Source organism: Aspergillus neoniger, assembly GCF_003184625.1.
Source record: "Aspergillus neoniger CBS 115656 unplaced genomic scaffold BO87scaffold_44, whole genome shotgun sequence".
NCBI classification, from domain to species: domain Eukaryota; kingdom Fungi; phylum Ascomycota; class Eurotiomycetes; order Eurotiales; family Aspergillaceae; genus Aspergillus; species Aspergillus neoniger.
This window is the reverse complement of record NW_020291172.1, coordinates 53143-68003: the sequence shown is the minus strand read 5'-3', so window position 1 is coordinate 68003 and position 14861 is coordinate 53143. Positions and strand designations below refer to the sequence as shown.

The 14861-nt window shown below is 51.1% G+C and overlaps 5 protein-coding genes across 5 annotated transcripts; 2 read left to right on the top strand and 3 right to left on the bottom strand.

The window, feature by feature from the left end:
- The first annotated feature begins 185 nt into the window (after positions 1 to 185).
- On the top strand, positions 186 to 1466 carry BO87DRAFT_410265 (uncharacterized protein). The gene is made up of 3 exons (XM_025626315.1): positions 186 to 926; positions 1021 to 1168; positions 1305 to 1466. The coding sequence occupies exons 1-3, from the start codon at positions 344 to 346 to the stop codon at positions 1420 to 1422; spliced, it is 849 nt and encodes a 282-aa protein (XP_025475235.1). The 5' UTR covers positions 186 to 343; the 3' UTR covers positions 1423 to 1466.
- On the bottom strand, positions 1398 to 5592 carry phoC (putative cyclin dependent kinase inhibitor Pho81). The gene is made up of 10 exons (XM_025618366.1): positions 5481 to 5592; positions 5316 to 5400; positions 5089 to 5211; positions 4983 to 5033; positions 4784 to 4924; positions 4670 to 4717; positions 4586 to 4603; positions 2245 to 4495; positions 2007 to 2176; positions 1398 to 1921 (listed from the first exon to the last, which is right to left on the bottom strand). Coding segments are annotated over exons 1-10 (3105 nt in total). The 5' UTR covers positions 5483 to 5592; the 3' UTR covers positions 1398 to 1705.
- A 487-nt stretch (positions 5593 to 6079) lies between these two features.
- Positions 6080 to 7159, top strand: BO87DRAFT_447241 (uncharacterized protein). The gene is given in 5 exon segments (XM_025628258.1): positions 6080 to 6249; positions 6344 to 6447; positions 6541 to 6576; positions 6595 to 6736; positions 6854 to 7159. The coding sequence occupies 3 exon segments, from the start codon at positions 6574 to 6576 to the stop codon at positions 6943 to 6945; spliced, it is 237 nt and encodes a 78-aa protein (XP_025475233.1). The 5' UTR covers positions 6080 to 6249; positions 6344 to 6447; positions 6541 to 6573; the 3' UTR covers positions 6946 to 7159.
- Positions 7160 to 7821: 662 nt separating this feature from the next.
- On the bottom strand, positions 7822 to 9652 carry BO87DRAFT_174374 (uncharacterized protein). Its single transcript, XM_025618365.1, has 2 exons — positions 9343 to 9652; positions 7822 to 9238 (listed from the first exon to the last, which is right to left on the bottom strand). Exons 1-2 carry the CDS (start codon positions 9350 to 9352, stop codon positions 7953 to 7955), a joined length of 1296 nt encoding a protein of 431 aa, XP_025475232.1. The 5' UTR covers positions 9353 to 9652; the 3' UTR covers positions 7822 to 7952.
- Positions 9653 to 12096: 2444 nt separating this feature from the next.
- BO87DRAFT_319063 (uncharacterized protein) lies at positions 12097 to 14273 on the bottom strand (the record flags this gene model as incomplete). Its single annotated transcript, XM_025619823.1, has 3 exons — positions 12097 to 12337; positions 12390 to 14012; positions 14131 to 14273. 3 exons carry the CDS (start codon positions 14271 to 14273, stop codon positions 12097 to 12099), a joined length of 2007 nt encoding a protein of 668 aa, XP_025475231.1.
- Between the last annotated feature and the right edge of the window lie 588 nt (positions 14274 to 14861).

The following is a 14861-nucleotide window of genomic DNA, read 5'->3' as shown; positions in this document are numbered from 1 at the left end:
CGGCACGCCGATGGCGGCGCCGAAGTGTATAAAAAAAAGACGGGAGGGAAGCTGATCCTACGATCTGCTGCCGCAACGTCATCCCAATCTCACTTGCATTCAGGCCTGCATTGCCGTCTCGGCTTCTTTTGCTTTCCAGACCGTCGCTATCCGCGAGTATATAAGAAGAGGACTTCTTGGTGATTTTTCCCGGTCATCTTCCACCCCACGATTTGTCCGTTCTTTTCCGAAGACCCTACCGGAAAAAGACTCACATCACAACCTGTTACAACAAAACTACGCCTCCCCCCCAATTCGCTTGCATTCGGACAACCATCCATCCCATCCATAAAACCCGAACAAGATGAGTTTACGACGGTCTCACCTATCGCGCCTGTTCTCTCAAGCGTCGAGAATTCTCCAAAATGCGCCACCCGCGTCCACAACAACAAGGACATCTTCCCTATCCTCCTCCCCACTCCTAAGCCGGGCCTTCGGAATGCCCAGCAGACGCGCATTGAGCTTCCAGACCCGTGGGCCTTCCCAAATAAAATTCAGGAGCGGCCAGATGCAACAACCAGGGAACATCTTCCGGCGGTCGTTCTTCCGGTCCGCTCGGTCGAACAGCTCGGCGCAATCGGAACAGCAAGCGCCCTCTCTTTCGCAGCGTCTTCGCACGCTGTCGAAGGAGTACGGATGGTCCGCGCTGTGGGTGTATCTGATTCTGTCGGCGGTGGATTTCCCGCTGTGCTTTATGGCTGTTCGGTTGGCTGGAGTGGAGCGGATTGGCCACTATGAGCATGTTATTTCGGAGTCGGTGAAGGGGGCTGTTCGGAAGGTGTGGCCCCCTTCGGAGGAGGAGGAGAAGGCTGCTGCTGCGTTGCAGAGGCAGGCAGAGCAGGAGGAGAAGGAGGCGGGCGAGGAGAAGGCTAATGGTGGTGAAGCTAGTAAGTGGCTTATGTTTTTGTACCCCTTTGCTTTGGATGCATCCGTGAGTATAAGAGATCCGTTGGCTAATTGCTTTTCTTTATCGTTTGACAGGTCTTTGGACGCAGCTTGCCCTCGCTTATGCGGTTCACAAGAGTCTTATCTTTATTCGGGTTCCCCTGACGGCTGCGATCACTCCCAACGTTGTCAAGGTTCTGAGGGGCTGGGGCTGGGATATTGTCAAGGGTAGGCCGAAGGGCATGTAAGTGCCATTGGAGATGTGTTTGAGTATGATGGTTGGGACGATTAATGCCGGAAATGGCTCTGTGAAGAGTCTTCAAAACAAGATATTATATTTATAGAGAGATGTACACTAGCTGTTACATATAATTTTGCAGGACACGCACGCAGTGTCCTTCTCCACTCAGAGATATTGAACCGGGTATTTCCGTCAATCATGATCGTCTAAGGACGACAGGGTACAAACGTTCGAGGAAAGATGAGACGGGACATTAAAGGATACAGGACATCAGTCTAGAGTACCCAAAAACCACAGCATGTAGCAATATTGAGCCAAGCGTTAGGAAAAAGTAATGGCACAAGTTTATCCAGGCATGCAGTGCAAGAAGTAACAAATGAACCGAGCCCCACATAAAGAAAAGACCTCACAGTGAAACAAGCATGTATGACTGACATGAATACATTGGTTCGGGATCCGTTGACGCCCGAGATACATATCGACGAAAAGGTCGTGAGAAAAAGTGGGATGTATGCGAAAGAGAAGACTCGAGATGGCGTATCACATGTCAATCATATCGTTGAATTTCAGGATGCCATTGGCTTTCATGACACCATTCACACCGTCTGGCATTCTGTATGCCCATTCAGCAACGCCCAATGGGCTTGCGACTTGCATGGCGTCTAGTTGGTCGGGTTGCTCAGATTCATCGGATGTATCCGCAACTAGCACGAGGCCAAGCTCCTTGATCGTCTCTACAAGCGCCGGTACGACATTCTATGGTATCAATTTGTTAGTTTCCGATCTTTAGGGCAGACTGTTGTATAATGTCAGTGTAGGAAGAAGATGAAGCACAACTTACCAATAGACTAGAACGGCATATCAAGCCCATGAGATTGTTACTTTGCGCTATCCGTGCCGATTCCTTAATGGACATAGAAGCTCGACCACTACTATCGACGTCTGGCAAAGACTTAACGTCGCGGGCTAAGTCACGAATTTGGCCAAGATCATTGCAAAGCAGGACGGGATCTGAAATAGAAAGTGAACAGTTAGTGTATTGCTTCCAAGCGATACCTGGGAGGGCATGTGTAACTCACAGTTCGGTTGCTTCCAGTTCAAAGCAATGCATATATTGGGGTTGTAGGAGGTAAAGACCACAGACCGCATGTAATCGGGGTTCTGATCACGCGAAATACGAGCGTGGTCAAACACTTCGGTAAGAATCGCATCGGCAAAGGTGTTGACATCCGCCAAAGACGTCATGTTCAACGCTCGCTCCTCGGCAGCAGAGGGGTAGAGGATCGACAGATTGATGCTGACACTGAGTGGTAGATGGTGGAACACGTCTCGCAATGAAAGGAATGATGAGGCCAGCAAGCGATGAGCCTGTGTCAAATCCTCCACCGCACGTGTTTGCAGGAACTGCAACATCTCCGAATGATTGATGCCCCTTTCGGCGCCCATTGCTTGGAACTGGGCATAGGTAAGATGGCAAATGGGTATTTCGATGTTGTGATGGCCAATGGTAAAGTGAGGGTACAGAACCGGAACCCGATCCTTAGTGAGTTGCACGAAAAGCTGAACATGGTCGCCTGAAAGGCTTGAGCCGGTGACTAGGCCGTTATGCTCAGGATCGATAGCACTTGTTGCCTTCCAATAAGTGGCAAAGTGTGTGATCTCCAGAGGATCTCCGTGGTACGGCTTGATAACCTGGAAACCAAACTGAAGCTGGCCGATCGAACGTAACCGAGGATCAAACAACGGCAATGTACATGTCCCGGTACTGGAATTCTCAGCTCTGAACACTGTTGGTAGGGCGACTGTTTTGGCGATAACCTTGGAGCCAAAAGTGGGGAAAATCTCGAAATCAACGGCGAATGATTCTAGGTTGTCCACATGGAATGAGATCATGCGTGAATCCTCTTGGATCGGAAGCATGATCGTCCGGGGAATCAAGTCAGAGAGCTTCGATGAGATGGTTAACCGAGCAGCAGGATGCCGCCCGGCCTGATCGAAGCAGATTGAACCAGACGCGCCAGTGTCAAATAATATCTGAACAAACACTTTCTTATCCAAAAAGTTATGGCCGTAACGCCTCAAGGGTATGATAGGCGGCGGAAGAGACAGATCAGGGATACCGTCAGCGGTCTCCATATCACCGGTTTCTGTCGCATCGCTAATTTGCAGGTCAATGTTGTGGCTTGCTTCTGGCTGTCTCATACCGTTCATAATGTCGAATGGTGTCCGTGCGGGTCGTGAGTCGGTGCGGATAGACCAAAGCAAAAGCATGCATTCCAAATGACCTTCCCAGGCTGCATAATACATCGCCGAGAGGCCCTTCTCATCAACAGCACTGGCGTCGACACCTAGCTCCAGTAGGGTGCGCAAACAGCCCACGCAGCCTTCGCTGGCGGCGTGGAAGAGCGGCGTCCATTGATACAACTTGTCGCGCTGGTCCATGTCAGCCCCGTATTGCTTGAGAAGTAGAAGTAGCTGTGGCGACTGCGAAGCTCGTGCTACCATGTGCTGAGGATAGAGGCCTTCCGCATCTGGGAGCAATCGTGCACGCCGCTGTAAAAGGATTTGAACTATCGAGAGCGATCCATGCTGGCAGGCAAGATTCAGCGGAATATGATCGGACTCGGAAGCGGGGTCAATACGGGCATTGTTGTGAAGTAGTTGCTCCGCACATGCTAGTTGATCTTTAACAATGCTGTGAATCAAAGGGGTGAAGTTATCATGATCCATCACATCGACAGTATGAGGCCCTGCGGCCAGAAGATCCCGCACCATATCCACGCGTCCATGCATACAGGCGTAATGAAGAGGAATCCTGCCGTAAACATCTGTTCTGGAAACATCGACCCCGGCTTCCAGGCCAGCTTTGAAAACGAATTCACGACCAGAGATCGCTGCTTCGTGCAGACAGTTGCGCTCATTGATGTCATCTTCAGCTAAGAGGTTAACCAAGCCGCTTTCCAAGAGCACCGCTAATACATCGTCGGAGAACTCGTTGATGGCGGCTAAGAAAGTGCGGGTTGCGCGAGCTTGTGCGTCGGGAGACGACTGCAACTTGGCGGTCCATTCGCGTAGAGTCTGCAGGTTCCCTGCCATTGCAGACTGTAGAATCTGCAGGTCGAGATCTTCCTCATCCGTGCCAAAGGCCTGAACAGCCATAGCCCGATCCACCGGGCGAGCCGTATCAAAGTGGATGTTTTCGCCTTCTGCCCATGCTTCCAGCTCTAACCTGGCTGTCGTTGCTCGGTCGGACAAATCACGCAAGACATCACGATTGAAACACGGTTGTACTTCAACAGCGCGGTGCAGGTAGAGTTCCTTCATGCGAGACTATAGGAGACACATAGATAAGTAAATGGTCGCACGTTATCAAGATGGGATGGATGGATCCACGACGCGCGGGGTGTGGGTGACTCGGACCTTTGATGTTTTATCCCACTAACTGAACTGTTAGCTATGTCAAGATTAAGGAAGCTAACAGCTGCGTTGCTTTCTGTGACGAACCTTCTTTAGAATTTTCGACATCGCAGTTTCGTTGATCTCGACGAATTGCTTTTCGTACAGTGACTATCAGTATGCCTCCCTCGACAAAGCTTGCCGAACACCAAGCGAACTCACTTGTAACTTGTTCAGGTCTCCATCGAACTGCTGAAACCCTTCAAACAGGGCCACGAAATTGGCTGGTGCTTTTGAACTGGTCACTGCCCGCGACTGGATAACTCGTTTCTTGTCGACTAGCGTCTTCAGCCGTAATGAGAACTGTTCCTTGCCGTCAGCCCATCACAGCTCTTGAAGGGAGCTGCAAAGGAATGCAAACCTCGGCTTCTTTTTGCAGATAGAATGCATTGACTTTCTCGATCTCTCGCTCCTACACAAATCACCAATGAGTCCCAATTCATCATGCGCTGGGCAGACTTTCTTACCAGACGGAAAAAGAACACCTCCTTGTTCGCGCGAAGAGCAGCTTGCGCTTCGGGGACATTTTGGGGGACACCTGCGGCGCTCTGAGCGGGTATTGTCGGTGTCGCACTAAGTTGTTTGATAAGCTGTCATAGGGGTCAGCTGTGGTGAGACATGGTGTATATCTGGTGGTACAGGGAGACAGAAAGGCGAGGTAGTGAACGGCCAGATAAGTGAGTGTGAGACCGACCTTCTTCAGAGCCTTATAATTCACGAAGCTGGCGGCATATTCGGGAAGATCAAGCTGTCTACGCTGGATCTGCTTGCCGAACTTCCTGTAACCCCGGTTGTCAGTGTCCCAATGGAAGACATGACGAGCTCAAAATTCATGAGTTGTGAGCAGACATGGACTCACATCTTCGGAGACTAGCTCTGCGCGAAGGCGAGAGAGCGATGTAACCGGACCCTTAATGCGCTGGTGCCCAGTTGAGGCAAAGGCTGAGGGGCCTGGAATACAAGACTGAAGAAAGAGAGACAGTGTACAGCAGCAATGATAGAGTGGAAAGTGGAAGAAGAATGGCAGCGAGTGCGAATATGGGGTGAGGACGTCCGCCCCTCTCTTGAGCTCGGCCGGCGGGATGGAGGGAGGGCCAGAGAAGACAACGAGGGAAGACTGGACTAGTCTTGAGGGTGGGGCGTCAACAAGAAACCCAAGGGACGGGGAACGAAAGGCAAGGACACCCGTCAAAGTGACGATCGGCCTGATTCAGGTACCTTCAGACGTAGGTAGTGATATCTCGGGATATTGGTACCTCCGTCGCACTCGTCGTTCCTTCACTGAAGCAGTAGCGGCGGCGTCGGCGTCGGCGGTGACAGGGCAGGTGGACAGCAGACAAAGAGAAGGGATGGGAGATGGAACTATGGATGACTGGTCCGGTGGTAGGGTCTAGTATCACTATCTACTCTTTAGGTAGAGAGAGAGAGACCTCTTCGTTCTCTCACAATTAAAAAGGTATGCCGTGTTCACCCGGAAGGGCAGACCAATGCGGGGCACCTGACCCCGGCGGGGCACAATTGGGAGGGGTGGGAAAAAGAAGAGGGAGGGATAGAGGGAGAGGGGGAGGGAGAGAAGGCAAAAGAGAGCAATAGAGAAGCTCAAGGTTCAGTAAATCCAAAGAGACGCGGTAATGGGGGAACGCGCTTCACTCATTAGATGCCAGAATAGGTAGGGTCAACGTCAAGTTACGTCGAAAAAAAGGAGTGGGGAGCTCTGGAGAGCTGCCTCCGGTCCAATCACCGCCCGGAATGTGCCCACGTTCCCTCTATCGCCGAACGACAACGCTTCAATTCGCGGGCTTCATGGCCAACGTGTTCTACAAAAAGTACACTAACAATGAACTGACTCGTTACTGCTTGCTTGGTTCTGAGTTAGACAAAAGTACACCTGGACTTCTTCGGGGATCATTGTTTTGAAGGACGGACAGCCGGGCTCGAAGTAAGGTATCCCAATGGTACTCCTACTTAGATAGTACAACTCCGGACTTATCTACTTAGTACTTACCGCAGGCGTCTTTCTTCATCCCATTCCAGTCTTGGCGGTGCCACCCCTGCGTTGTCCCACATGCAGCCAATCACTTCTGCTGCCGAGACATGCAGGATATACTTTGCTTAGTACTCTTGTGCATCAAAGGGCAATTGTCCGATCCTATTCTACTCTTCACCTTTTACTCTTTAGATACATGTTTGCAATGTGCGGCACCTTCAAGCCACAAGGCTTGATCTACCCAGGTCATTATATCTCCTGTTCATGGAAACAGAAGGCAGGAAGGAATCAATGGCTAATTGCATTATCGTACTTCCTTCTCAGGCTCTTACGTTGACCCATCAATCCCTCCTCCCCATCATGTCTGCTGGTCATGATCTACAGGGGACTCGGTTGATCTGAACTGTACTACGTCCTCAGCCCTACGTAAAGCACTAGCAGGTTCGCAATACCAATTGTATCACTGAAAAGTTAGCATGTCCGTGCGGGCTCTTTCATCCCCTGTGCCGGGGCAGACGTGACATTCTGAGTGTCAATGGACCAGGTTTCACTACGGTCTACTTCTTCGGGTCACTTATGCTTGGTGCCTTTCCGAGTTTTACGGACTCTACGGATTCAGGAACAAAAAAGTTCACAATATGTATTCCTTAACCACACTACCCTCCCCATGAACAGTCCACAATGCCATTGCATCCAAATGTACAGGTGAGATGCACGCACTGCGGTGGCCTTGACCCACAATATATCCAGACCCGAGCAAGACACGTTTAGACAAAATCGAGGCAAACAGAAAATAGAAAAGGGGATAAGGAGGCGGGTAGAAAAAAATAACAAGATAGGAAGCCCTGGTTGCCTTGTGTGAAGGTCAGGCTTCTATAGAATCATAAATGTACAATCACAAGGCCGAGTTAAACAAAAATGAGAAAATGAGAAAAACAGGAGGGATATATCCATATACCAGAATAACGAGGGCACCGGTTGAAACAAGAAAACAAGACAATTGAAACGAAGGAGGTATTTTGAGGTCTGGGAAGGCCACAAAAGAAACAGTGAGCGAGAGATTTGAAGAACAAGAGATTCATGATGCTGCACCTTGAACGTTATCCGAACAGTTCGGCGGCAAAGCTATCCCAATTTTCCAGGCGGGGGGTTGGCGTTGTAGGCATGTTTCGTTCTATGCCATAGGTCTCGTGACCCCAATAAGAAATATAAAGACAGCCAATTGAAGGCGCTAGGGGCTCGTTAGAAAGCACCCATCGACCGCCACAATGTCTGTTGCATCCGGGCGTCCAGCTTGCAATGTCCACGTATTAATGCGGCGAGGATAGAGAAAGCAGAGGCATCTCAGAAATTCTGCGCGATACCAGCATTCCCTTGTCTAGGAAACACGGCAGGATTCTCAATGCGTGTATTGCGTCGTGCCTGAACATCGCGAATGACAGGCGGAGCTCCGCCATACGGGCCGTCACCATATGCACCATATTGCGGTTGCATATCATTATAGTACGGGTTATCGTCGTAGAAACCTCCCGAGGGGTGAGTGGCAGACATGTGACTCTCTTCGGACGCTTCGGAATGATTGGCTGCAGAGTAGGCCGACGAGGCGTTCGATGGACCACGGTGGATATCGACATTTCGACTGTTCGCCGCGGCTGCTGGAGCAGCACCCAAGACTCCAATGGGTTCAGTCTCTCCCAGTGTACCTTGCCCTTCGGAGTACTGAATTGTCCCATCGCTTGGGGTCGCTGCATGGTGATAACCAGGCGCGCTTCCAGCCTCGGACATCGCCAGGCCGACTCCGGCGCTGCTTGATAGGTTCGTGGATGCCTTGCGACCAGCAGATGTCGTTCCCCAGCCACGGTAGCCTGAAGAAGTGTTATCGTCCTTGGGTTCAAAGGCTCCACCACCCATGATAGGAGGCAGGGATGGATCGTTATTCGGATTGAACCCGTATTCCTCCACTTCTTTCCTCCGTTCTTCTTCGGCCGCCTTCTTCGCTTTCCACTTTCTCCAGAAGTACAAGGCTGCAAGGATGATTATGGCCACTGAAGCCACTGGCACAACAACCGCAACCGCAATGGTGCCGCCTGCCGAAAGGCCTGAGCTGCCACCTCCACTTCCACCCGTCGACGATGCTGCTGCTGCCGACCCGCTGCCCGTGGCAGTCACGCCATTTCCTACAGTACCAGCAGTTCCCGTTGGGAGAGTTGTGTCGGTGGATGTTATCGTCAGGGTTTCCACGCCGTTCGATCCATTGCTTGGTGTCGTAGTAACCACTTCGGTGACAACTGGAGTCGCGGTAGTGTGGGAAGTAGCAGAAGTAGTGGTTGAGGGAGCCTCAGTGGTACTAGTCGACGAAGTGGAAGTGCTACTTGTCGATGGTATGGATATTGTTGTCGCAGAAGACGTTGATTCAGAGGTCGACGACGTTGATGTTGTAGAGGGTGTGGATACGGATGTCGTTGGTTCCGCGGAAGTTTCTTGCGATGTTGTCGCCTCGGACGTAGGAGTTGCTTCCGTTGTCGATTGGGATGTGGTTTCCGCTTGTGTCTCGGTGGGTGTAGTAGTAGCTGCACCAGCGGCGTTTGCCGATGTTGCTGCCGCTGCTCCTGCAGCCGCCGCAGCCGCTCCTGTGAGCAAGTTCAGTATATCGCAGGCGCATAGTTCATGATGGATAGCAGAGAACAGAAATGGGCTCTCCAAGGCAGGGGGTCGTAGTGGGGTAGCACCATACCAGAAGACATCTTTAAGACGGGAATTAAATCCAGATGGATAAGGGTCCAAGTGGTATCAGTCAAGTAGGATCAACTGGGATTTGAGGATTCCACAAGTCCAGCTGTCAATGACTGATCCACGAAAAGGGACAGGACGTATTCAGCCGAGAAGTTACCGGTCGTACACGTTTGAGCGAAGTTTCGCAAAAGCACGAGTCTGTGTTAAGATTGCGTTGGAAGGATCGGAAGGCGATCGAAAGAGCGAAAAGATATTGCGATAGCGAAAGAACGAATATATGTAAGAATATAGGGTACGACCGTATACCCAATAGGAATTAAAAAAGAATTGCTTCACTGTAGAATAAGAGTGTAGCGCCCGTAAAAGTGGTGAAGCTGATAATGGACTGCCTAGCGGATGGTCAGGGGATAAGCACGGTCGCCTCAGACCAACGCGGGCAGAAAAGAAGAAAACAACAAATTATGGAATTTAAAAAAAGGGTTCTCGGGAAAGGAAATTTTTAGGAGGAGGGACTGCACAGTGGCAACTCACCGGAATTAAACTGGATGCCATGAGACAGCAGACCCGGATCTCATATTAGATAGAGCGCAGAAATAACACACTCATTGGGGACAGATCCATCTGAGGGGGGTGGGTGTGGGAGGAGTTGAGGGAAAAGACTCCAACTCTGAGAGAATGAACGAACGAACGGAAGGGAAAAGAGCGAGTGAGCGAGTGAGAGAGTGACGGAACGAATGGATTCAACGAGCGGGAGAGCGGAGAAGTATGGGCGAATTGCGGCCAGAAGCAAGCCTCTGCAACCGGCTCAGTTGCTCCTGAGGATGACTTTGACTTAGTCTTGTCTTGGTTTTTGATTCTTCCTGGTAATTATTCTTAGTACCAGGTACGAGTACGGAGCAGCGACTAGGTACAAAAGTCCTACGTACGTACAACCAGTGAGTGGTATGTAATGGTACCAGTTACACTTGGCCAACCCAAATTGCTGCGATCGGCATCCGCCGGAGTCAGCAAGCGAAGTGTCCTTCATCACATTCTCTCTCTCTCTCCCTCGAAATCGATTGACACCAGAACAATGAAGTAGTATCTGGAGTGTCAAGGGTTCATCTACTATCCTTATGGAGCTAAAATCATACTCCATACCCCGTTCTCCAATGTCCAATGTCCATGACCACCATGACACGCCCTGAGATTGAACTACTTATTCTTAGCAACAGTTAGACCCGGTTCCATGGGGGGCAACAAAACTTGATGACCCCCAAAGCGGCCCACCGGGAGAAGAGGAAGAATCGCTGATTGCAGATTGAGTGCCGCCTTCCGTGGGTCTCAATCTCCCACAGTCGAGCAGCCTCAAGCCCGGATTGGTGGTGCCGGACTTCATTCTTACCGCTAACCAAGCAGGAGCCACTATCGGTAACTCTCAGGTACCAAGTGTCTTGGAAAAAAAAAAAAAAAAAAAAAAAAAAAAACCAATGCTATGCCACATGTTTACTACTAGTATATATCTATTAACCCCCTGAACGGTGGTGCAGCATTGATCAATCTACCTGATATACAGGCAGTAATTTCCTTGATATCAACATATTATCTCCAAGATAAACCAAGTATCTGTACATGCCTTGAGATATTTCTGGCAAGATAATCAATCAAATATGTTTACCAACTCAAAAGTATGTCATCAGTGGCTTCCGCGAATGCCGCATCTCTCTCCACTCTAAAAATCGCCCGAGCGGGTAAGAGCGACTCGGACGGTCGCGTCTACCATCGACTGTGCACCTCCTCATTCAAGGCATGAGGATCCATATTTGACACTTCAAACTCCAAATAAGGAAAGAGTAAAATCGAAGAATCTCATTATCAAGGCTAGCTACACTGCAACGCCATTATCTACTCACCTGTGTCATAGCCATGTTGACTACTTAGATGAAGCCTCGGTCGGCCGCTTCCGGCTGTCATTCTTCCCTACCTGCCTACTGTCCACTACTCAGGAGTATTGTCTCCCGAGGTTGCATCTGACAATAAGGCGAGACAGACACAAGCTGGATAGGTCAAACAATTGGGTCTCTACCACTTACTTTTAGGCCTCCCAACAAGGCGTTGAATACTACGCCATGAACAGTAAAACACATCATGAAGCTGCAAACTTCGTTGGGCGAATATCTGTCTCGGAATTTTTCCAATGCACCTTGTATCCGAGAATACTACCTACTATTTGTGCAAGAATCTGTAACAACACCCGGTCGGTCAGGCCTCTTATCGTTCGATGACGCAAGACCGCGTGTCATCCTTGCACTGTTGCGGATATGCATGGCACCTTTACTTTCGAAGCCACGTACTTGGGCCTACGACGCACACTTTCACCGGAATCGGCGAAAACAAAAAAGTAGCACATTCTTTTTCTTTCTAATAAAAAGAAGGCATTTTGGGGGCACAAGCATCGTCGGATATAGACATCGACGATCCGCCTCCAAAAAAAGGAATCATATTTGCAGGTTGAAGGTTATAGAGAAACATGGCTGATCAGACCGAGCGCCTAGAGGAAGCAGAGACGAACAAAAGGCCCCTTGTATGTATTCACGCCACTGAACATCGGGAAGATTTCCGAAATCGAACCCGGTTCCTCAAAAGAAGTACCGCTAGGACAGAATATATAATGGACAAGAATAGATCGTGATAAGGTATGTAAACACCAGATGGCTGTGGCAGAGGGGGAAATCGTTACGGCTGTGAAGAAAGAACGAAACAGAAATGCCGGTATTTACTGCCGCATATCCCATTTAGGACGGAGGTTCGACATCAAGTCATCCTTGGTACCTACAGTGTCCGCGGGCAGACGGCTGACACGATACGCACCAGTGCGGATGTTGTGCAAATGGGTCGAGGAAATCCCAGTGCCGTTGCTGCGAATACTACCAGCATCGCTCGCAGTATCATTCTTGAAGCGAGGCGGAGGTGCAAAATCCAATGTGTCGTAAGCGCCCGACTTGCGCAAGGCGTGTCTGAAACTTGGTTAATATTGTACTCAATGCAAATGGAGAGCATATGACTTACGCGCTAGGCAAGGCTGAAAGGTCATCGAAAGCTGAAACAAGCGGCGAATGGACCGGCACCGCCGGGCTAAATGGTTGCAGGCCGCCCAAGGGCGTTCCTGGTCGGCCCTCCTTTTGATCCTTGAAGTGGTTGGAGGGGGCATACTCGATGGCAGACATGATAGAGTCATCATTCAGCATATGGGGTGTGGGGAGGATCTGAAGCGGCGATGGCGGGGGTATCGGCTTGCGCGGCTTGGGAGGTCCCGGCATACGGTTAGAGGCCGAGGAGAATGCACGGGGACCGGGAGATTGAAAGCCGCTGCCTCCGTCCGAGCCCCTGGCCATATGCCGAGCTGCCCCTTGGAAGCGTGGAGGTGCGCGAGGTGGAGGAGTCATGGCACGACGAGTCACTGGTTCAGCGAATGGCGCCGGCACCGCACCGAACTGATCACCCATCGTAGGGTCGTACGCATAGGCCTCTTCACCATAGTAATCAGGCACATAGTCGTGGTACATTGTTTCCCGGCCGTTTTTGTTCTCATCGAAGTACTCCTTGTAGAAGGACCTGATACGGTTGGCACGTTGCTCGGGGTCCTCAGACGGGTCCTCTGGCGGCAGAGGGCGAAGGCCGAAAGTCATCCGTCGCGTGTCACGACGGCTCGCATCAAGGCCTGTGTTTTGACCCCGAGGTGGCTCTTCAGCAAGAAAAGCAGGGACGTCGGGGTGCTGAGGACCATCTTCGTAGCTTGTGGCGCTCGTCACATCTTGCACATTGACGGCCGGGATGGTAGACCTCCGCGCATCACCGTAATCGCTAGCTGCATCACTCACAGGGAGCGAGATCCTGGGTGTTGACATCGATGCAGTTTGCACAGGAGCCGGCACCGAATCCACGTCGTGGCCCAGACCGTGGTCACTGGGAAGTGTCATATCTGCATACTGTGGCATATGCGATAGGCGCTTCTGCTTGGCACTGGTCTCAGTAACTGCGTGATCTTCAGCGAATCCGGCTTCGTTGCTTGTCGTGTGCGGCTCGCTAATGGCCATTCCGGGAACATGTACAGGACTCGGGCTTCTGGGCAGATCCAGTTGGAACCCATGATCGCGTTCATGATCAGAGCTCGCTGGGCTCTCAGCATTACGGTCACCAAACTGAGTATTGTAAAGTGGCGGCGACGAGCGCGACATTCGTTGGGCGTTCCGCAGAAGGCCCTGGTTCATATCGTCTCCCAGGGCGGCCCGTCTGGTTGAACCTGTGAAGCTTGCCGCGTCGTCGTGGGGGCCTCTCGAGTGCGACCTGAGCGATGAATTGTCACCAAGGAAGGACCCGACGTGTCGATACTTATCATCGTCACCATCACCGATGGATCTGGACATAGACGCCAGGGATTCCCTCGAGTTGTGCAGCCCGGGAGGAAGCAGATAGGGGCTAGGTCCAATATCCAACGATATGCCCTTGTTGTGGGCCGCATTGCGATCAGCTTTCTCTGCTTGTTGCATAGGCACGGCTCCGTTAGTGGGCGCCAAATCCAGGCCGAAGTCGAGGGATTTGTGTTTGTCGTTTGCATCTTCGTTACGGAGCTTCTTCACGTTTCTGCGGTGCAAGTAGAGTAGAATGCCAATAGCAATCACAATAGGAACCCTAGGTGCTCATCAGTCATGGCCCTAAACCATTGGAACAGAACTATAACTACGGGTGCCGTAAAGTGGAGGGCAAAGGTAGGTATTTTGAAGGGAGGAGGGAACGCAATTGAACGTACACTGCTCCTAAAACAACAGGCAAGGTCGTAGTGGTAAGCGTGCTTGTCGGTTTAGTACCACTGGACGCAGAGGATGAGGTAGCCGAAGAAGAATCAGTAGACGGCAGAGGCTCTCTTCTTGCCAACGTCGGAGTTTCGCGCATTGCTAACAATGGCAGCCGGTCACGAGGCACAAGGCTTGGGCGACGTGCCATCGAGCGACCTTGCAATTGTGTGCCATGGAGAGCCTGATGATGGTGGTGGTGATTGTGCATGATCGACCGAGTTCTTCAGGGAGGTAATCCGAACTCTCCGTGAGCCCGGAGGACTTCCAGATTCTTCCAGATTACTTCGACAATGGGGTAGTTGCAGGGCCACAGTAGTTCTTTGTTCTGATGTGAATATTTCCCAGGTGTCGATATCCGTAAAGCATGAAGTCGAGTGGCGGTATTTATGACGAGCTGCAATTGAGGAGGTGCCTATGATGCGAAGATCTATCTCACTGGGGGGAGGGCAAGTGGGCACGCTCAACAACGGTGGTAATGGCGGACAAGAAGCGAAGGTACAAGGACGGATTTGGGTCCAGCAAGGAATGGACGGGAGCGAGAAAGGCTCCCTGAAATGAACGACTGTACGAACCCCGAGATGTCGAGGCCCGAGGAGGGAGGGAAAGAACGACGTGTAACAGGTTAAAAAAGGAAAGGAAAGGAGTAGCAAGAAGAGGAGGCCGACCGAACTCAATAGGGAGAGGG

Excerpts from the sequence above, each read along its gene's own strand:
- BO87DRAFT_410265 (XM_025626315.1), top strand. The coding sequence starts at position 344 with ATGAGTTTACGACGGTCTCACCTATCGCGCCTGTTCTCTCAAGCGTCG. Across the intron at positions 927-1,020 it reads GGCTAATGGTGGTGAAGCTA|GTCTTTGGACGCAGCTTGCC; the intron begins GTAAGTGGCTTA and ends ATCGTTTGACAG. Across the intron at positions 1,169-1,304 it reads AAGGGTAGGCCGAAGGGCAT|GACACGCACGCAGTGTCCTT; the intron begins GTAAGTGCCATT and ends ATAATTTTGCAG.
- phoC (XM_025618366.1), bottom strand. Across the intron at positions 4,925-4,982 it reads ATCTGCAAAAAGAAGCCGAG|TTCTCATTACGGCTGAAGAC; the intron begins GTTTGCATTCCT and ends GGCAAGGAACAG. Across the intron at positions 4,718-4,783 it reads GAGACCTGAACAAGTTACAA|CAATTCGTCGAGATCAACGA; the intron begins GTGAGTTCGCTT and ends CTGTACGAAAAG.
- BO87DRAFT_447241 (XM_025628258.1), top strand. Across the intron at positions 6,737-6,853 it reads TGCAGGATATACTTTGCTTA|GTCATTATATCTCCTGTTCA; the intron begins GTACTCTTGTGC and ends TGATCTACCCAG.